Raw genomic sequence first — 22,159 nt, forward strand, 5'->3', positions numbered from 1 at the left:
GGGGTTTTTCCAGAGGTAGCGAGGCTGCAAACTCCTGCGCTTGGAGCCCGCTTCTCGCCGGCTCTAAGTTGAACTTGGCTTTTATACATCGTTTATTTCGTGGAGTTATTTGAGCCCAAGAGCACCCGAGGTGTTTATAAAATTGACCTCACCTTAAGGAATGCGTCGATCCTCAGTCTCGGAACTTGCCTTTATTATGAGAAGATTTTTCCAGAAACAGACATGGATTTAGGATTAGTGGCCGGTTTAGTAAGTTTAAGTGCTTATAAATGAATTCCAGTTGAAATTAGATATGTGTTTAATCATGTGCTATTAATAGAATACAAAACAACCCCTGAGACTTGAAAGTTCTCTAAATTCATTTGTAGCCATTTTTAAGGCCCACAGATTGGGTCATTTTATGTTTTATCCCAAAAACAAACTCTAAAATTTAAGTTCTGGGTTTGCAAAGTCGGATTGAGTTCCTGAAATCAGAGGACTGTATTGACTTTTGTTAGATTAGAAAAAAAAAAAAAAAAAAGGGATCTATTTCATAGTCTCCTTTCAAATCCAAAAGATTATCGATTCCTTTCAATTGAATACAAAGTGGTTACAGAAGCATGAATTATACTATATTGGAATATATAGTAGACACCAGCAAAATGGTTGACATAGCGTTTTTGGGCTAAACAATTGTGACCAAAAACTATTCCTTTATCCATATGTTTCTTTAACAGAGGACAGTTTTTAAAAATTCAAGGAATTTGACTTGTCAAATCTACATTTATATTGAGATTGTTAATATGTAAATGATCCTGAAGGTGGTGGGGTAAAAGCTGTGGGTTGCTGACAACATATGTAAATAAAACACCCTTCTACTTGAAGAGTAGTAGCTACCCTGATGAATGTGAGCCAGTTAAGGAAAACCATGCATTTGAGGAATGCAGAGATTGCAGCTTGAGGCGGAGTCTAAACTTCAGCTGGGGTACAAAAACTCAGAAGCCAGCAGTTCCATTCCCTCTGCCTCCAAGAATATAAACCAAAACAAACCATAAATCTAATTCAACTCCTGGTGACCCTCTAGGACAGGGTAGAACTGCCCCAGGCTGTAATCTGGGAGTAGATTGGCCAGGTCTTTTCTCTGGTGGTGGGTTGGAATCGCAGACCTTTTTGTTAGCAGCTGAACATTTAACCACTGTGCCACTAGACTTCCTTTCCAAGGACACAGGCATATTGTATCTTCTCAATCTTAGATGAGGCATCAGATTAAGACCCACAAAGTGATTAGATGCTCAGGAGCAAAGATATTCTTTGCTGCTTCTGCTACTTTCTGACTTGAGGGATGACTTGGTAGAGGGGCTGCCTGTAAGTGAATTACAGTGTCACAACTGCTAACCATTTTGGCGTGTCATATTACCCAAAGAACTGGGACAGGAGGAAAAAAACCGTGGATATCACCATTTGCAGTGTATTTATAGACACAAAGCAGTATAAGTCATTATCATTTTTTGAAAGATCATATAAGACACTCAAGGTCAGAGCAGGTCTTTATTGCTTCCCAGGTGTTTTCCAACAGACCAAAAGCTTACTGGTTGTTGACTGAAACCAAGTAGTTGTCTTTGCTCACCATTTCCTCATCAATGTTTTGGGATCACATTTTTTGGTGTCAAGGTGACAGAGAATTTACAGTGCCAGACAAGTGTATGTCTCTATAAAATGAAGTTAAGGCTACAGTTCAGGCTGTGTCTGTGATGGAAATGCCCAATGAGATTTTACATTCACGCCTCTGATTGGACACCTGAAATCCTTCCATCACCATCTCATTCCAATTCTCCCCACCCCACCCCATCCCCAACGAGCAAAAGCTGGACACAGTTTAAGCTTAATATGGCAAAAATCTGTTGGCAGTGTTGATTAATCTAGTTCTTTTAAAGAGATTTCCTGGCCGTCTACAATATTTTACTAACAGAAACACAACCTAACCAGTTGTGTTTATAAAAGGTACCTGGCGTAGTGCCTCAGGCATTTGACTGCTAACCAGAAGGCTGGCAGTTCAAACCCACCAGCCACTCCTCAGAAGGAAGACTGGACAATCTACTCTGTAGAGATATTGCCTTGGAAACCCAAGGAGGGTTGTGTTGGATCTGACTTGATGGCAGTGAGTTTGGGTTTTTTGGTTTTTAGTATGGAATTTAGATTTTCTTTTTGAATACTCAGACTCTCCAATTTTGAAATAAAAAAAATTGTTTAGAGAAAATGGGGGAGGATATAGAGTAGTACGCTCCTCCGTATGCAGTATCAGATATCCTTAAGTACATATTTACCCATTTGCCAAGTTTTCTAAAATATATATAATATATACTTAGACAAATGATTACTAGAGATCCATGCTAAGTCTTACCAGGAGGATTTGCATTTTACAACTTACAAATAAATGACAAAGTAATAAGCCCCAAACTGTCAAGCAGTGTTACTGTTGCTAATTAGAGTTCAGCCAGAGGCCCACCCCCTGCCCCACACTTTCGTTGTCCGCCCACGATTTGCCCTCAAAAGCTTGCTTGTGGTTTTGCATGGTTTTCTGATGAGTACATGCTTTAGTGGCACCAGGAAGAAATAAAAGTTCAAAAAAACCTTTAATTAAGAGTCACCGCAGCCTTCCTAGAAGTTAGAAGTGTTGAAGTCTTAGGAAGTTGAGAAGTTGAGGGGCAAGCACGGTGGCATTCAGGGACGGCATCACTACATTAATCTTGTGGCAGTGACAAGGGGGATGATGACACTTAAAAGGGAGAGGGGAAATGGGGACATAAAGGTCTTTGTTTAAATGTGTATGGGCTGCTGTATGGAAAATGAATTGGCTCTGTAAACTGTCATCCAAATCACACAAAAAAAGTCCTTGTTTGAATGCCACCTTCTCAATGAGGCTTACTTAGACAGTTCCACCCATCTCCCAAACCACCTTATGACACTTGAGCTTCTCCTCATATCAGTTCAGATAGACTGTATGATGTATTTATTATGCTTATTTTTTTTCCCAACCCGGTTAGCATATGAACTCCACAAGGGGCAAAGCACAGCTAGTATGTAGTAGGTATGCAGTATTTCTTCAATGAATGAACATTTATTAAGCACCTATCATGTGCCAAAAGAGCCCTGGTTGTGTAGTGTTAAAGCACTCAGCTGTGAACCGAAAGATCAGTGGTTGAAACCTACTAACCATTCCATGGGAGAAAGATGTGGCAGTCTACTTCTGTCAGGTTTACAACCTTGGAAATCCTATGGGGGTTGTTCTACTCTGTCCTGTAAGGGTGCTGTGAGTAGGTTTGGTTTTGGATCCTATGTCAGGCTCCCCCTCTCTCCTCCCTTGATACTCCCCATAGAGTGTTTCATTCTAAGTGTTCAGTAGCCCTATGAGTTGGATGTAGATTTTTTGCTTGTTTGATTCTCATTTTTAGATGGAGAAACTGAGGCCCACAGACTATAAGTCACCGGCATCTGTGTGCCACCTGCCACATTCCATTTTGTATAATTTAGTTTCTAGTGGCCAGAAAATGCACATACCAGACACTTTTTCATAATCTAGTGATCTAAGATATCATCAAAAACATTCTGTCATCTTATATTCTGTTAATTCATCATTGATAAGGGTTTTTAAAAATTTATTACTCGTTTCTTATTGTGATGAAAGTACCCACCATCCACTGCCTGGACTCAACGCTGACTCACAGCACCTAGAGGACAGTAGAACTGCCCACAGGGCTTCCTGGGCTGTCAGTCTTTACGGAAGTTCACTGCCTCATCTTTCTACCAGAGAGGGCCTAGTGGATTTGAATCACCAACCTTTTGGTTCGCAGCCAAATACCTTAACCACTATGCTACCAGAGCTCCTTGGTGGTGATTATATACATGACAAAACATGTCATGTCAGCCATTTCTAGGTGTATGATTCAGTGACAATGATTACATTCTTCAAGTGGTGCGACCATTCTCCCTATTGTTTTCCACACCATTATACCCATTGGTGTGCTTGGAACAAACCCTTTTTGCATAAGGAAACGAGGTTCTGTTTGTTCTCTTACTGGGGTAAAGCAAACAATCTAGGCTTGTGTACAAGGTTTTATTTGTTCATTTGTTTTTATTGATAGTTTTCTATTTTCTCGACTTGGGTTTAACTGGGGTGTGTAAGTTAAGACCCCTAGCTGATTTGTTTCCAGTGTGTACTGCATGTATAAGTTCACTTTAGACAAATAAGCTGCCTTTGTAAGACCCTCAATCAGGGATATTTGTTGCGCTAGCTGTGTGCACTATTTAATATCTTAATCTTTCCCCATAAAGAGACTTTCTTTGGGCATGCTGCAGATAAAAAGGGGTTTGTGGAAGTCCAGACAACCTGCTCCTGCCTCCATGATGACTAAAAAGAGGGACAGTGAGAGGCAGGTGCCAGGTAGCAGCTGAAAGCATTGCCAGGTATTGAATATTAAACTGAACAGCCCAGTATTTTAGCTTCGTGTTTGGTAAAATGGAAATACAAAACCAAACGATAGGTGTGTCTTTGTGTCAGAAATATTTTTTCTTGGTTGGAAAGAGGGTTGAGAACTCTGATAAAGTTACTGCTGGGCAGACAAGCAACCTCTTATCATGAAGCCTGGGAAGCTGGGACCCCTTCGACAAATGACACCATTTAAGAGTGTCAGGTTGCTTTTGAGTTTTTATTTGTGACGTTATTTCCATTTGGGCACTAATTCTGGGGGCACAGTATGCATTTTTCATGTAATGAGCCACATGCAGCCCTTCAAGGGAAACCAAATGTGCTTAGAATTGCAACCAATTAGATCTTTGTTTCCCCCATGTTTTTCTTTTCTTTTTTTTAATTTTATTGTGATTTGAGTGAAAGTTTACAGAGCAAATTCATCTTCCATATAGTAGTTCACTTACATTTTGTCTCATGACATTGACTGCAATCTTCCACAATGCAATAGCTCTCTTCCCACTTCCTTCCCATAGTTACCTCTTCCCTGTGTCCTTGCCTCCCATACACTCCTGCTCCCCAGCAGGGCATACACAGCCCTTCTATTCTCCCATGATTGATCTCTCCAAGGAGTTTATCTACCTAATGTGAATGTTCAGCTCATATGCCTGTCCTTTGTTTGGCTGGAAGCCACAGGAGTGGGTTCAATTCCAGACCTGAAGGGCAGCTAGGGGCCATAGTGTCAGGGATTCCCCTAGGCTCTATCAGACCAGCAAACCTGGTGCCTTTTTTTTTTTTTTTTTAAATGATTTTGAGTTTTGTTCCACATTGTTCTCCCATTCTATCCAGTATCTCCTACATAGATACCACTCTTGAGTGGTTGACAGTGGTGGCTGGGCACCATCAATTTCTTCTGATCTCATGGTTATATAGTCTGAGGATCGCATGGTGTACCAGTCCCTTGGGCTAATTGGTCTCATGCATCTTTCGTTTTCTTCATTCTTCTTTGCTCTGGATGAGGAGAGACCCATCTTCATTCTTCTTTGCTCCAGATGAGGAGAGACCCATCATTGAATCTAGATGGCCGCTTACAAGCTTTTAAGATCCCAGTCGCCAGAGTAGCCTGTGGAACAATGTTTTTGTGTAGTATGTTATACCAATTGAGCTTGATGTCTGCTGTGACCATGGTCCTGAGCCCACAGGTTCAACTACTTGATCCTTCTGGGTAGCTGGCTGTGGCCAAGAAGTGACTACAACCTTGCCCCTTGTCAGCTCTACTGTACACCTGGGAATTCTTACAGAACATATCAATACACTTGCCCAACATTTCTTTAGCAATTTGTTCTGCATTTGAAAACTGGCATTTATAAAAGCTGCATAATTTGACCTGCAGATAAATGATCTGTTGAAACATGCAAATATATTTGTCTTTTACTTACTTATTTTTAAAACGTTGTATTGAACTACAGTATACATACAGAAAACTTTGCTTATGTGTGATGTTGTTGTTGTTAAGTGCTGTCAGGTCGGGCCCGACTCATAGCGACCCCTCCTTGGGTTTCCGAGGCAGTATCACTACACGGAAGTAGATTGCCACATCTTCCTTTCGAGGAGTGGCTGGTGGGTTTGAACCACCAGCCTTCTGGTTAGTAGTCAAGTGCCTTAGGCACTATGCTACCAGAGCTCTTACAGCTCACTAGGTTGTCATAGGCAATATAAAGGGTGTGGCACAGGCATCTGACCTCTCGCTTGACAAGGGGGAGAGAGAGTTAGCATCAGCCCGAGGCTGATTCCTATGACGCAGATGTCAGACATGCCTCCTCTCTCCAGCCTTTTCACCTGTCCTCAGCCTAGCAGTCCCTCCCATGGCACTCTGCTTCTTTGCTGGGTTCAGTAATTCGCTGTAGTGGCCACACGGACAATACTTAACAATTATGGGGTTTATTGGGAAGGTAATAGGTTATAATTCAGGACTAGAAATGACTCAGAATACAGTTCTTCAATCAGGACAGTCTCTTAGCCATGCCCATAGGCTGACCTCTCTTTGGCCATTAGCTTCTTAGGCCCTCAGGCCTCTTGGACAGGTCAGCTTAGGCATGTGTTACAAAGCTCTTTAGTTCTTCCAGTTAATTGCCCAGAGGCACCCTGCTCTGTCAGTAAGTTGAAGACACTCAGCTTCCTTGCTCCATGGGTCAGTGAGCCTAACTCCATCAAGTGCCTGGAGGCACCCCCCTCTGCCAACAAGCCTGTTTGATGGCACTCAGCTCTCTCCCTCGGGCCTTCCATGGTATCTCCTTCCAGTCCCCTGGTTCTGCTGCTGCTTGTCATCTATCCCTGTGTCTGGTGTTACGGCTTTCTGTCTCCTGGGTCTAGGAGTTGCCCAGAGCAGGGACCCTGGGCCCAAAGGGTGGTGCAGTCTGCTCCCGTTTCTTCTTGGTGGTAGTCAGGTTCCCTCTGTCCACCTCCAGGTGTTTCATTTTAGGCAGAGTCGGGGGGACGACGACAAAATCTGACTAATCTCATTAGGATTCCATACACCTTATTTGCATTAGCAGCAAGCTGTCCAGTCCCCTTGGTGAGTCACAATCGCCTTATTTGCATACTCTCACCCATTGTGTTGGTAGGAGTTAACAAGAACATAGCAAGAAAGGCCATATAAATGTGGCCCATTTTATCACACAGACCAAACACATCTCTAACCAGCACCCAAATCAAGAAGCCATGACCAGGACCCCTGAAGCCCCACTGCAGTCACTACACACACACACACACACACACACACACACACACACCCTCAAGGATAACCACACTCTTAACTTCCAATAGCACCCATTAGTTTTACCTGTTTTGTACTTTCTGTAAGTGGAGTCATAATAGTGTGCACTTCTAAGAGTCTGCCTTCTGTCTCTCAATGTATTTGTCAGATTCATCCACGTTGGTGGAAGAGTTGTAGGTATTTTGATCTCATTGCTGTGTAGTCTTCCATAGTGTGTATATATTAAAGTTTATTGGTTCTTTTGATGGACATTTAGATTGCTTCCAGACTACTCCAGGATGTTACAAATAGTGCTGCCTTGGGCATTCCAGTCATGTCTGATGGGTGACTACGTAGGAGTGGATTTGCTGGGTTGCAAGGTATTCGGTATTTAGCTTTGGTGGGAACTGCCAAGCAGTTTTCCAAGGCAGTTGTGTCTGTTAACATTCCTACCAGTGTACGAGAGTTCCAGCTGTCCTATATCCTGACCTGCAGTTGGTGTTTGCTTTTTTTTTTTTTTTTCCTTCTTTTACTTTTATTGTGAAAACACAACAAGACATTCACCAACATAATAACTTCCCCATTTATATCTCAGGGACATTGGTGATATTTTTCATGTTGTACCACTATTGTTGCTATCCTTTTCCAAAATATTCCACCACTATTAGCATAAACTCAATGCCCTGCAAATAAAAGCCCCCCTCATAACCACTAATAATTTATTTCTCCCCCTAACCTATCCAGTTAGTGTTTTCCATCCTTTTCATATCCTGGTGGGTGTGTACAAAGAAAATTTTTTAAATGTAATATGATACAGTGTGAACATCTGCAACCTCAGCAGGAGCCCTGCCTGTTACCCCTTTGGGGACCCCTAAACCCATTGCTGTTGAGTCAGTTCTGACAGCAATCTCCTATAGAATAAAGTAGAACCGCCCCATAGGGCTTCCAAGGCTGTAGTCATATGGAAACAAACTGCCACATCTTTCTCCCACTGGGCAGCTGGTGGGTTTCAACTGCTGACCTTTAGGTTTGCAGCTGAGCACTTAACCACTGTGCCACTAGAGCTCCTTAATGTCAGAAGATTGACTAGGACTAGGGAACATGGGGCTGAAAGCCGCCGAGCAGTTGTGATATTCACTAGAGTAAAACACAAACTTCAGTTTATTTGACTCAACGACTTTCATAACCCGACACATCAAACAGTTTTAGTGTGTAAGGGATGCTGGTGGAGCCTACTTATACAAACTGGAGTGGGGTTCAGGTTGGTTGAATTTTATTGTGAGTTGAGTATTAATCAGAATGCTCTCCCTTTTTTATAGGACTTCTCTTAGAAAATCTACTTGCTTTACTGTCACAGACATAAGAGACTAGTTTTCAAAAAGAACTTCAGTCAGGGAACTGTTTAATTAAGAGTTTTTAAGACTTTAGTTCCTTCTAAAGGAAATGTTGAGAAACAGGCAATCTGCTTCCATAAATTTGACAGCCTTGGAAACCCTATGGGGCAATTCTACTAGGCCCTGCAGGGTCACTGTGAGTTGGAACCGAATCAGTGGCAGTGGGTTTGGTTTATAGGAAATGTTATTTTCAATTTGGGTCTTCTCTGCAGTTAGATTGTTAGCACTTGAGAACAGGTCTCTAAAATGATACTTCTCAGCATCTCCCACAGCTGCTCCTGTGTTATTTGTGTGTGTGTATGTTTTGATTTTAAACTCAAGGACTTTTTAAACTACATTTTTCTCTGTTAGCAGAAAATTTTCTATGAAAAATTACATTGAACATAAAAGTAGCCCAGAATCTCATAACGCAGAGGTAACCGTGTTAACTCTTGGTGCCTCTCTTCCCATTGTTTCTTCAGTACCTCTCCCCATGCCAGTCCATGTTCTGTGCCTTCTTGTTTCAGTGACCTACAGGACTCTGTTTTGTGCCATCGTTTATTGACCAAGTCCCCCCTTGGGCATTATGATTGCTTCCTGTGCTTTCCTTCTGAAGTACTGCAGTGCACATTACTGTAGGTACATCTTTGCACACATCCCTGATGTTTTCCTTAAGCTAAATTCCCAGAAGAGAGTTGTGGGTCAAAGGGTAGGGACATTTTAAAGCACATTTCCTACACATTGCAAAATGCCTTCTAGAAAGTATACCAGATTATGCATAACTCTGCACTGTGTAACAGGGCATCTTTCCCTGAGCCCCAGCCAAGGAAGGAGAGCTTTTAAAACTGCTTCTTTTTTTCATAACTTAGAGGGTTCTGTGTTTTTCTTTTTCTTTTTTCTTTTTTTTTTAAACAGTGGTAAAGCTTGTTATATACCTGTAAGGTAAGTACAGCTTGTGGACATTGGCCAGGAGAACATGAGATTTCATACCTTACATTAGGTGTAATTTCCCCCATAAACTTTACTTTGGGATGGGAGAGTAGAGTAATTACAGCTCTCTGACCCTTCTGCCCTGTATACGTTTACTTCTTTCCTTAGCCTAGATTTTAATACTTCTTTGTATGTTTTCCTGGCCTTGAGTCTTTTTGTCTTAACATTATTTTTTTGACTGTTCTGATTGTAACAACTGCCTCAAATCTTTGTGGATGAAGGTGAGGCATGTGTAAATGAGATTAAAACGTTACTGGTTTTTCCTTTCAAAAATAAGTGAATAAAACCATCCACAGAACAATTAGTCTCTATTCACTTGGAGCAACAGAGGAGGAAGGAAAGTTGGGAATTAGAGGAAGATATGGAATGTGTGGTTAATTGCTTTCTAACTGCCTCCTTTGTCATGAGACCAGAAGAACTGGATGGTGCTCAGCTACCATTACTGAACATTTTGATCAAATATTCCATAGTAGAATCTTGATCAAAAGGGGGAAAATGCAGAACACAATTTTAAATTCTTATGAACTCTGGACTCTAGAGCTATATAAGGTGGATGAACCCCTGAAATGATTTCCTTGAGATAATCTTTAAACCTCAAACCAAAAATATGCCCTGAAGTCATTTTAATTGTACTCATGAGGAACCTGTACATAGACCAGGAGGCTGTCGTTTGAACAGAACAAGGGGACACTGCATGGTTTAAAATCAAGAAGGGAGTGTGTCAGGGTTGTATCCAATCATTGTACTTATTCAGTCTGTATGCTGAGCAAATAATCCGAGAAGCTGGACTATATGAAGAAGTATGTGATATCAGGATTAGAGGAAGCGTCATTAACAACCTGTGATATGCTGACGACACAACTTTGCTTGCTGAAAGTGAGGATGACTTGAAGCACTTACTGATGAAGATTTAAGAATACAGTCTGCAGTATGGATTACACCTCAGTATAAAGAAAACAAAAATTATCACAACTGGACCTATCAGCAGCATCACAATAAATGAAGGAAATATTGAAATTGTCAAAGACTTCACATTGCTTGATTCTACAATTGATGCCATTCGAAGCAGCAGTCAGGACATCAGACGACATATAACACTGGGAAAATTGGCTGCAAAGGACCTCTTTCAAGTGCTGAAGAGCAAAGATGTCTCCTTCAGGACTAAGGTGCGTCTGGCACAAACCATGGTCTTCAGTCACCTCATATGCATGGGAGAGCTGGACAATGAATAAGGAAGACTGAAGAATTGATGCTTTTGAGTTGTGGTGTTGGCGAAGAGTGCTGAAAGTACTGTGGACTGCTAAAAGAATTAATGAATCTATCCTGGAGGAAGTGCAGCCAGAATGCTCCTTGGAGGCGAGAATGGCCATACTTTGTCTCACATGCTTTGGTCATGTTACCAGAAGGGCTCATTCCCTGGAGAAGGATGTCATGCTTGGTAAGGTGGAGGGTTGATGAAAGAAGGGAAGGGCCGCAGCGAGATGGATTGACAGGTGGCAGCAGCAGCGATGGGCTCAAATATAGCAAGGATCATGGAGCTGGTGCAGGACTGGGCAGTGTTTCGTTCTGCTGTGCATAGGGTTGCTATGAGTCAGAAACAACTTGACTATACCTAACAGCACCAACAAGCAATTTAAAAAAAAAAAAAAGTCTGCCTTGAGCATTACGCTCTTTCTTTTAAGAACAATATGGGATCAAATTGACAACAGCTACTTGCAAGATAGGAACCTTAGGGGGCAGTGGGTTTATGTTAATGAGGAACAACTCAGAAAAGGAGGGTGCAGATGGTTGTACTCAGAGTGGAATCTGTCACTAAATTGTACATGTAGAAATTGTTGAATTGGGATATGTCTGCTGTGTATATTCTTAATAACATAAACAAAATTTATAAGTAAATAAATAAATGAAAAATATTATTAGAGTGTTTCCAGTCCAGAGAGCAAAAAGGTTGAACAGGGCTCAGAGATGTAACTGACGGCCGGGAACCTCTTGGTGCCCCTGTGTCTTAGAACAGCAGGTAGGTAAGGATGCCTTGGGGTTTGCTGCTTAAATTGTTTTTGTTTATATGGTAATAAGGGGATTGAGAGGAGCTCTGGTAGCACAGTGCCTAAAGCTCTTGACTGCTAACCAGAGGCTGGAGGTTCAAACCCACCAGCCACTCCTCAGAAGGAAGATTGGGCAGTCTACTTCCAAAGTGATACTGCCTTGGAAACCCAAGGAGGGGTTGCTATGAGTCGGGTCCTACTCGATGACAAACAACAACAACAACACAACATGGGGATTGAGAAGTCCCTAAACATAGAAATTCCTTCACTAGAAGTATCAGTACAGCAGTGGTTAATTCTGGGGTCAGGGAGGGAAACTCCTTGCTTCTAACCTATCTTCCCGAATGTTTATTTGTTTTTATACGAATGGATTACTTTTCATAATGTGTAAACTAAAAGAAGCAGAAATCAATGTATATATTAAATTTCAGTGTGTGATATATTTTAAAAACTAAGCAAAAGTTTGCCATTTTCTACCTGTTTTTAACATTTACTAACCAGAAGCTACAAATGCAACAGAAAAATCATTGAGCAAAATTGAACATACTGAAGTTACTGTGCTTACAACAATCTTTTTTTTCCTGTTTGCTGCTTTATTAAAATGGAACAAAACAAAACAAAAATACATTGCCCTCACTTACAGCAATCTTTTGTTAAAAAAAATTTTTATTGTGATTTGGGTGAAAGTTGACAGAGCAAATTCATTTTCCATACAGCAGTTCATACACATTCTGTCTCATGACATTGACTGCAATTTTCCACAGTGTAACAGCTCTCTTCCCCCTTCCCCTCTCCCATAGCTACCTCCTCCTTGTGTCCTTCCCTCCCACCCACTCTTGTCCCTTGAGCTGTCTCCCTGTGCATACCCTGTTAATTACAACAGTCTTTTAAAAGTCATATTCCTGATGTTATAAGCAGCTGATCCCTTTCAAGGTATAGCTGTATATACACCCAAGGTCAACAAAAAGTACAAAACAGTAAGAGGAACCTGTCTAAGCAGGAAGGAGGAGAGTCAGGAATAGGAGGAGGAAACTTGATGAATAACTGCCTCCATGAACGACTCTTTCCTTTCCCATTAGACCAGAAGAACTGGATAGTGCCTAGCTACCATTATTGAATATTTTTGATCAAAGATTCCTTAGACGAACCCTGCAAGAGGGGGAGCATGAAACAGAATTTAAAGTTCTTTGGAATCCTGACTTTCTGAAGCCATGGAGGTTGGATGAACCCCTGAATCTGTTGCCCTGAGATGATCTTTAAACCTTAAAACAAAAATATTACCCTGAATTCTTCTTTAAACCAAAGCATGTTGTTGTTATGTGCTGTCAAGTCGGGGTTTCCGAGGCGATACCCCTATGGAAGTAGATTGCCCAACCTTCCTCCGAGGAGTGGCTGCTGCCAGCCTTCTGGTTAGCAGTCAAGTGCCTTAGGCACTATGCTACCAGAGCTCCAGAACCAAAGCATAATTTAACTTAATTAGTTAAGTCTGTGCTTTTCTTTCACAGAGCTATCTGCATGCGATCACATTGACAAGAAACAGCAAGTTGAAAGGGTAGATAGGAAGCGTAGGGGGCAGTGAGTTTATGTTAAAGGAGGGGCAACAGTTCAGAGAAGGAGAGTGAGAAATGGTTGTACAACTTGAAGAATGCAGCCCATGTCACTGAATTGTACATGTAGAAATGGTTGAATTAGTGTATGTTCTGCTGTGTATATATTTGCAACAACAGCAAAAAATTATTTTCAAAGAAGTAAATTGGGAGAGAAGTTCAGATGATTAGAACACATGGTTTGGGGTGACCACGTGGGAGATGGCCTTAAGGTGACAGATCCAACTGCCAGCTCTCTCCTCCCCCCATGTGCTTCTTTCTCATGTTCACAGCAGAGGGACCTGTTGGCAGTGAGAAGGAGGGAAGTGTCTGTCTGGAGGGGAGAGTGGAACACGGTGCAGGAGACGAGAGACAACCCTGGTGACTTTCATGTGCCTGTCAGACACCAATCCCTGTTACCAGACCAAGCCATCTCTGGCCACAAAAACTCGAAAGTGAGAGACTTAAAGCCAAAGTGATGACGAGTCTGAAATCTAGTAGAAGTGCCAGAAATGCTTTGACATGTGGCAGCAGAAAACACAGGAGAATCTCGGGGATCACTCTTACTTCAATGCTGTGGTTTTCATGCAAAACAGAGTGACGTGTCTTACAGGGTCTGATTGAAAGAGGTTCATTGGGATCATTCCAGGTGCTGTTAGAAGGGTGAGTGGCCTTTTGGGAAGAACTAGTGGGGGAAAGAAGAATGCTACTTACTGTGTGAAATCATTATACTTTGACCTTGAGAAGTTCCTATTACCTGTTCAGTAGTCTGGGATTTTTGAAAGTGCATGAGACACTTCCCTGTGAATTTGTTCCTTCGTTTTTATTCCATGACACCTTTTAAAAACAATTAAGTAGACGAGCAAGAACGCTTCATCAGATGGTCTAGTGGTCTCCAGGCCTCCAGAGTGCATATGGTGACAGCTGTTTAAAGCCCAGTAGTGAGTTAGTTACTGTTTCCTTAAAACAGCCATTTCTCAGTGGTTGTTTTTGAGTGTCACTCAGGTAACACCACAGATGTTTCAGTTTCTCCTTTTCACGCAATCAACCTATACTGCTGCTGTGCTCGACCAGGACTGCTTCCTGAATCGACCTTGAGTTTTCAAGGGCTGGAGCCCTTTTCGTTCATCTTTTTGTTCCTTAAGCCCAGCAGAGGACCTGCCATGATGTAGGCATATACTCAAGGTTGAACAAATGTGTGGTTTATGTCATGTCAAGAGTCCAGATGTGAAAAGGATTTTACAGAGTTAGTGGAATGAAACATAAGTGCATAGGTCAGCTAGTGCTTGCCACAATTTTTCCTCTCTCAGTCTCTCTCTCTGTCTCTCTCTGTCACACACACACCCCACAAGAGGAAAATACCAGAAAGGAGGCACATTTTCAGATTCTCGTTAAATTTCTTCTAATGTCACATTTTGTAGAAATTGTCTTGCTACTGTAGCGTAGAATGGAAAACATGGTTTCCCACTTTTTCAGATACCAACACACATCCATACCAACCAAGCAAAAATATGTCCTGCTGTTTTATCACAGTTGGAATTTCACGAAGTGGTTTCACTTCAGTTGTAGGTATTCCTCCCTTTGTTGAAGTCAAGTCTAGGAGTTGCTTGAGTTGTGAGGTGGGATCCCACCTTCCTGGTGGAGACCAGCGTGGGCCAGACACTGTCCTGATGCCTGATCCCTGAGGCTTACTAATCGCTGAGGCTGGCGACGCCCGCGCTCAGCCCCTGAAACCTTTCTTGGCGCTGCTCTACAACGATAGCACCTGCAGCACCTTGAAGCCAGTGTAACTGTCTGAATTTGAACTGAAGGAAAAGTGGTTTCAAGGGATTCCACCCATAGACAGATGCAGTGAAATTTTCTATTCCCTAGCTGGGTTCAGACCATTACTTTTCTATTTTACTGTCTCAGATGGTCATGAGCTTGGATTGCCTGTGAAGAAAGGATATGGTTTTAATAACAGTTGAGAACTTAGCTTCTTTTACTAATTTACTCGGTGGATCACGCTGGGAATTAGCTTTCTAGAAAGGCTTGGGCAGTTGTAAAACACACTTCTTATTTTCCACCAGTGTGGTGGGGCCTTTTTGTCTTGTTTACTTGTGCTTTAGCTTCAGAACCATTCCTGCTGCCTAACTGAGTCCAGGAGAGGGAAGGTGGAGTTGATCACTGCTTCTGACAGCTCGTGGGCCTTAGGGAGCTCAGGATCTGATAGGTACTCTCAGGACTGTCAGAATGTTCTGTGAGAAGCTAAGTCCAAAAAGATGCCCTGTGCTTCTCCGACCGCTGCCATAGTGGCTTTCCAGGTAAAATCGTCAGGATGGAGCCACATGAGTGTACAGGCCTTGCGGCCTCATTTCTAGCATGGCCTTTGCACGTTCAAGGACCACTTTTGCAGGAATACGTCTTTTTAAGCCAGAGCTTTAGATGGGTTATGGATGAGGGGAAGGGATGGAGGCAAAATAATGTTTGATTTGCAGTGAAAGTTTCACGGGAGGTTTTCTTTCTGCACTGAAGACTTAAGACTGAAGACAACGCAGCAGAAATTTTTGTCTTGAGAAACGTTTGCCAAACTCCTTCCCCAGTCACAGCTGTGAAGACAACTGCTATCTAGCAGATTTGTCTCAGAATAGCTGGGTGATCTTTTTCTAATAATGAGTCAGATTGATTTTCACCGTACAGAGGGAAGTGCCTACAAACAGCTAAATGGACATAAATGTTTTGCAGACCAGTAGGCTTTTCCAGCGGATTCTGGAGCAGTGATCACAGAGGACACTGGATGGCCTGCACCTCAGGAAATCAGCTCTTTCGCGGCATGCCTGTCAGAGACGCAAACACGCACAACTTTGAGGTCTTCTCCAGCACTGAGGAGTTAGGTTCCCTGAATTGTTAGGAGCCTGGAATGGAAGAAGAGTTGAGAGTTACTTTTTAATTTGTTTTTCTTTTGTTGTTGTTTTTTAATTAACTGTATTGAGGTGTGATTTATACCGTTTTACTCATTTAACTGGTATGGTTAAATGATTTCTAATAAATTTACAGAGTTGCGCAACCATCACCATAACCAATTTTTTTTTTTTAATTGTGATTTGTGTGAAAGCTTACAGAGCAAATTCATTTTCCATACAATAGTTTATATGCATTTGTCTCATGACATTGACTGCAATTTCCCACAGTGTAACAGCTCTCTTCGCACTTCCTTCCTGTAGTTACCTCTTCCCTGTGTCCTTCCCTCCCATGTGCTCCTGCGCCTCTGAGCTATCTCCCTGTGTAAACACTGCCCTTCTGTTCTCCCAGGATTGATTGCTCCAAGGAATGTATCTACCTGATGTAAATGTTCACCCCATATGCCTGTCTATGCCACAGGAGTAAGTTCAGTTCCAGACCTGAACTCCACAATCTAATTTTATAACACTTCTGTCGTCCCAGTAAGACCCTCAGTCCTGTCTGCCACCATCCCTTTTCCCATGTCCAGCCTTTGGCACCCGGAACTCCACTGTTTGTGTCTAGGTTTATCTTTTCTAGACATTCCATGCAAGTAGAATACTAAGACTTGTGGTCTTCTGTGACGTTTCTTTCACTCGGCGTTCTTTCAGGGCTTGCCAAGGTTGCAGCCTGTGTCAGTTCTTCATCCCTCTCTGTGGCCGGACAATATTCCACAGTACAGACAGCCATGCTTTGTTCATCCCTTCAGTTCCCCAGCTGATGGCTACTTCAACAAGGTCTTTTCTTCAAGATAAAATGAATGTCTAAAACTAAAAAGATAACTTAATGGCAGCCTGGACAGACACAGGGTTGGGAAGCAGAGTTCCCAGGAAAGCCCTGATGTTTTGGATGCTGGAGCCTGTCAGGACTGTGTAGATAGAGAGCAGAGGCTTGCCGCCATGTGACCGTGGGCTGGAGAACTGTTACTTTGAGCTAATGAAGTCTAGGCAGTAACCCCATTAGCTCATGCTTGATGTTGGCGGCTAATTGGCCCACTGGGCCATGGCGTCTGCCGTGATGTTTTCAGATGAGCTGGCAGAGGTGAAGCCACCTCGCCCAGCTGCTTCATCCATGAGCACAGGTACGTTTCCAGTGTGAAAAACATGCCATTACAAAACTGCCGCAGCCGAGGACACTGTGGGACATTAGCCCTTCCAGGCCCTGCTCTTGGTGGTGGATAAACTAAAGTCCCTGCCCTTGTTTACCTATAGTTTCTACCAAGAGACAGAAGAGTAAACAGATAGGTGAGATGATGTGAGAAAGTGATAAGAACTGGTGGTGGAGCAGAAGCAGCAAGGAATAGGGCCAGCGAGAGAGGGAGGCTGGAGGTGCTATGTCCAGGAGAGGAGGAGGAAGAGGGCGGAGTCTTTGAGAGGGAGCTGAGACCCCCAGTAGGATGGAAACAGGAGAAGTGAGCATAGAGCCTTGTGGTGGGAGTGGGTTCAGAGGGCAGCTTGGAAGCCAAGTGCGCCCGGAGTACAGTGACCTGCCAGAGAGGTGGCCAGGCCCCAAACCTGTGTTGCATTTATAGAGTGATTGCAGGAAGTGTCCCAGTTTTTGGTGCTTCCTCAATTTTTATGACAAAAATCACTGATGACATTAATCTTTGCTACAGCGTGAGAACTGAGGAGAAACCATTAAATTATAGCATCCTCTTGGGCAATCTACTTCCATAGTGATACTGCCTCGGAAACCCAAGGAGGGGGTCACTATGAGTCGGATCTGACCCCATGGCAGTGAGTTTGATTTTTTTTTTTTCTTCCGATGCGGGATATTTTCATTATAGACACATTTATTTCTAAAGCTCACAAGAGAAAAAGTCTGACTATACCAAGTGCTGGTGAGGATGCTATCAAAGTAGCACTTTCATAAACTGGTTGTGGGATTGTAAATTGCTGCAGCCACTTTCTCCAAAGAATTTGGCACCATCTGACAGAATGGAAAAATGTATCACATACCCATGCCCAGCAGTTATCTAGTTCTGGGTAGGTTCTTATCTGTGTACAAGGAGATGTGTGCATAATTGGTATGGGTGGAATTTTGCAAGCCATCTGAATGCCCACTCAGTAGAGGAATGGGTGAATGAAATACAGTATATGTATGAAGCCTTTGCCAGCAAGTCTATTTTGACTCATAGCAGCTCTGTAGCACAGAGTAGATCTGCCCCCATAGAGTTTCCAAGGCTGTAATCTTTACGGGAGAAGCTCTGGTGCTGCAGTGGTTAAAGTGTTTGGCTGCTAACCAAAAGATCGGTGGTTTGAATCTACAAACTGTTCTGTGGGAGAAAGATGAGGCAAATCCATGAAGATTTCCAGCTTTGGAAACCCTATGAGACAGTTCTACTCTGTCCTGTAGGGTTGCAGTGAGTCAGAATTGACTTGCTGGCAGTGAGTTCAATCTTTACAAGAGCAGATCACCAGGTCTTTCTCTCCTGGAGCAGCTGGTGTGTTTAAACCACCGACCTTTTAGTTAGCAGCCTAGAAATTGAACAACTGTGCCACCAGGGTTCCAGTAAATGCATAAGTGTATTAGTCAGGGTTGTACCAGAGAAACAGAACCAATAAGAGAGGTATTTCAGTCATTTGGCTCACACTTGTAGGAGCTGACAAGCCTGAAATTTGTAGAGCAGTCTGGCAGGCTGGAGGGAGTTGATGCTACAGTCCACAAAGGAGGAATTTCTACTTAAGGGAAACCTCAATTCTGCTCTTAAATCCTTTCAACTGACTGAATAAAGCCCACTCAGATTGTCTAGGATAGTCTCCTTTCCTTAAAGTCAACTGATTTAGATGTGGAGCACATCTATGAAATATCTTCACAGGAATACCTAGATTAGTGTTTACTTCAGTAACTGGGCACTAGAGCCTAGACAAATGACATGTAGAACTAACTGACCCAATGGGGGTAGCATGTAGAAGTTAAACGGTAATAAACCCGGTAAAATATATCAACATGGACAGGTCTCAGAGGCATAAGGTTGAATAAAACAGTCAGATGTGAGAATGAAATGTATTACATGATACTATTTAAATAAGGATGTATTTTTTAATGTAACTCGAGTCGGTTCCGACTCAGTGATCCCTCCTTGGGTTTCTGAGCCGGTGTCTCTACGAAAGTAGATTGCCCAGTCTTCCTCCTGAGGAGTGGCTGGTGGGTTTGAACCTCCAGCCTTCTGGTAAGCAGTGAAATGCCTTAGGCCCTACGCCACCACATATCAGTCATGGTAAAATGTATATGCGTGTGAAAGTATAAGGTATAGGTTAGAAAATTAACAGCAACCTTAATTAGCAGTTCTCTCTGGGAATCAAAAAAAGGAGATGAGACTCATTGACTTGGGTGCGGATCCTGTAGTTTCTTCTGTAGTGTTTGAATTCTTTTTCAACAATGGAAACTAATGACAGCGTTCACCTTTATTAAATCCTGTGTTGGGGCTGTGGGTGGTTCTGGAGAGGCCCTTTGATGGTGAAGATCAGGAGGCTGGGTTCTCTTCTTGGGGTGGGGGCGTCAGTAATACGTTTGCCCAGGAAGGAAATATTTTCATCCCTATGTGATGCTGTTAGGTTAATAATATTCCTCAAAAATAAGGAATAAAGTTACAGAAAAGCCTCTAAGAAGAAAAGAAAATTCTGTAGAGACCTCTTCATTACTCACACTGACAGTGCTTCCATGCAGTAACTTACTTGAAAATTCAATTCTTGCCTTGAGGCCTGAGACAGTGAGTGCAGAGGTCAGCAGGGAGACTCACTCCACCTGCTGGCTGCCAGATGGATTGTATCACTTAACATCTCAAAGCCTCTGGGTCCTCCTCTCTAGAATGGGATCATTACAATGGTCAGAGGATAGACATAGAGCATGAAACCTAGTAACACCCCATCAGTGTTCAGCACATGTCAGATGAAACAGTGGGTAAATGAGTGAGGTGCTAGCATTTTATTTTATTTTATTTTTTTAAAGGAGGATACTTACTTAGGTAACCCTCCTTACAAGATCCCTTCTCACACGGAATGAGAATGCACCTGGATTAATTTAAACGTTTGTAACATGGTCATCTTAATGTGTAAGAGACTGAATAGAATAAAATGTATAAAACTTAAAGGATCCTTATGTTACCTGAATTAGGTTCCAAATTCCATGTTTACTTAGAGATTCTGAATTCACTTTAACAGCTTACTCCAATGTAAATATTACCCACATTTTTCAGCTGAGAAAGGTAAAGCATTAAAATACAAAGAAATGTGCTTGGTCATGTAGAGAAAACTGGACAAAGAAGCAAAAGGTGGGATCAATTCTTAGAAACACACCATCTGCTCAGTTCAGCTGTCGGGCTAGTCACGATTGTATTAATTTATGCTTTATAATCCATAGTTTATACTGATAGAATCACTTTTCATAAATGAATGGAAAAGTCTAAATGTTAAGGAAGTTAAACCATAAGATTGTGTAATTCATTTTAAAATTATGATCTGTAACTCTGCAGGAGGCAGGGAAACCCCCAAGCTAAATTGGCCCAGTTATGAATCTGGTGGCAGATTCCTAGTGGCCTGTTGATCACCATTTCATTTGGAATAAACTGTGGATGTTCCAGTGCTGAGCTGTGCGGTAGAACCAGCCCTTTCAGATGGGGCTCAGCATGGCTGGCACAGGAATACTGCCAGCCCATTAGCCTAGAATTTATTTTATAACCATAACTACCCGTCTTTTCGGAATAGAAGTGAAACTCATTTTGGTTGAACCTCGTTTGGCAAATTACCTTCCTTGCCAGGCCCTGACTGGCAGAATACATACTAAGCTTTGTTGCATATAACAAAATGGTGGTTCTTGGCCTATTTGTACCTTTTATAATTCATTTGATTTTTACACTTGGTATCTTAAACTTTTTTCTTTAGTGCCAAACTTACTAAAGTGGATGTGTTGTGATGAACACACTACTGGGAATGCTGCCTAAATTTTAGGCTCTGTTACAAAGCAGTCTTAGCAAACCTTGCCACAGTGCTGCCCTTTGTCCTAACTGCTACCATCCCAAAATTGTGAGGCCCGTTCAGTTCCTAAGTATATCCCCTGCTGCTGTAGAATTTACAGTCTACAGAACAGAAAAGCGGCTGCTCTGTTTGTTCCTGGATTAAAAATGCATGCGCTTCCACTAAAATAAGTAGATGAATGGCCAAGAGCCACTGTAGAGATGGATTTTCACTGTTCAAAGAGGCCAGGGTTTCTGGGGGAAATTTCTGTAGCTGAACCTAAGTAATAAAGTAATAAAGAATTGAAGTACACATGTTGAGCGAAAGCTTAAAAATCTTATGTTGCTTTTTCTGAAGCTAAATGTAGTCAGGAATCTTGTTGTTGTCAGCTGCCATCAAGTTAGTTTCAACCCCAAGTACAACAGAATGAAACACTGCCTGAGCCTTGCATCCTCACAGTCCTTGCCATGCTTGAGCCCACTGTTGCAGCCACTGTGTCAGTCCATCTCAGTGAGGGTCTTCTCCTTTCTTGGTGACCCTCTACTTCTGTACTTTACCAAGCATGAGATCCTTCTCCAGGGACTGGTCCCTTCTGTAACATGACCAATGTACGAGAGACAGGCAATCTTGGTTGAAAAATTTCCCCATACTGATTTGTGGCTGGCACTCACTTTGGAACTTCTCATTGCTTCATTGTTCTTGGACTTAAGATGTAAGAATTTTATGTGGACATTTTGCAAATTATATCAAGACATCAAATTATGCTCTCCCTTTAATTGGAGAAACTGAACTAAAGAATAATCTTAAGACAGACACAGATCTAGGCTGCTTTCTGTGACTGCTTATGGGCAGTAGAGCAAGTTTGGCCTGTCACTTTAGCTCTGATACAGTCTTATCATTCAAGCTCAGTCTCCTAAGAAGATGATAAGAATTTAAAAGATGTATTTAGAATAGTTTGATCTTCTTATTAGACAGTTACCATTTTATAGTGAAATTATTATTGTTGTTGTTGTTATATGCCATTGAGTCGAC

General features: G+C 42.2%; 1 protein-coding gene across 1 annotated transcript in view; it reads left to right on the plus strand.

The window, feature by feature from the left end:
• The first annotated feature begins 222 nt into the window (after positions 1-222).
• BAIAP2L1 (BAR/IMD domain containing adaptor protein 2 like 1) overlaps positions 223-22,159 on the plus strand; it is a 97,594-nt gene continuing 75,657 nt past the window's right edge. The window contains exon 1 of the mRNA XM_007940936.2: positions 223-249. Within this exon, the coding sequence (XP_007939127.2) occupies positions 223-249 (27 nt within the window). The remainder of the gene's footprint in view (positions 250-22,159) is intronic.

Source organism: Orycteropus afer, unplaced genomic scaffold, assembly GCF_000298275.1.
Source record: "Orycteropus afer afer isolate SDZICR_OR568_19922 unplaced genomic scaffold, OryAfe1.0 scaffold00006, whole genome shotgun sequence".
NCBI lineage: Eukaryota > Metazoa > Chordata > Mammalia > Tubulidentata > Orycteropodidae > Orycteropus > Orycteropus afer.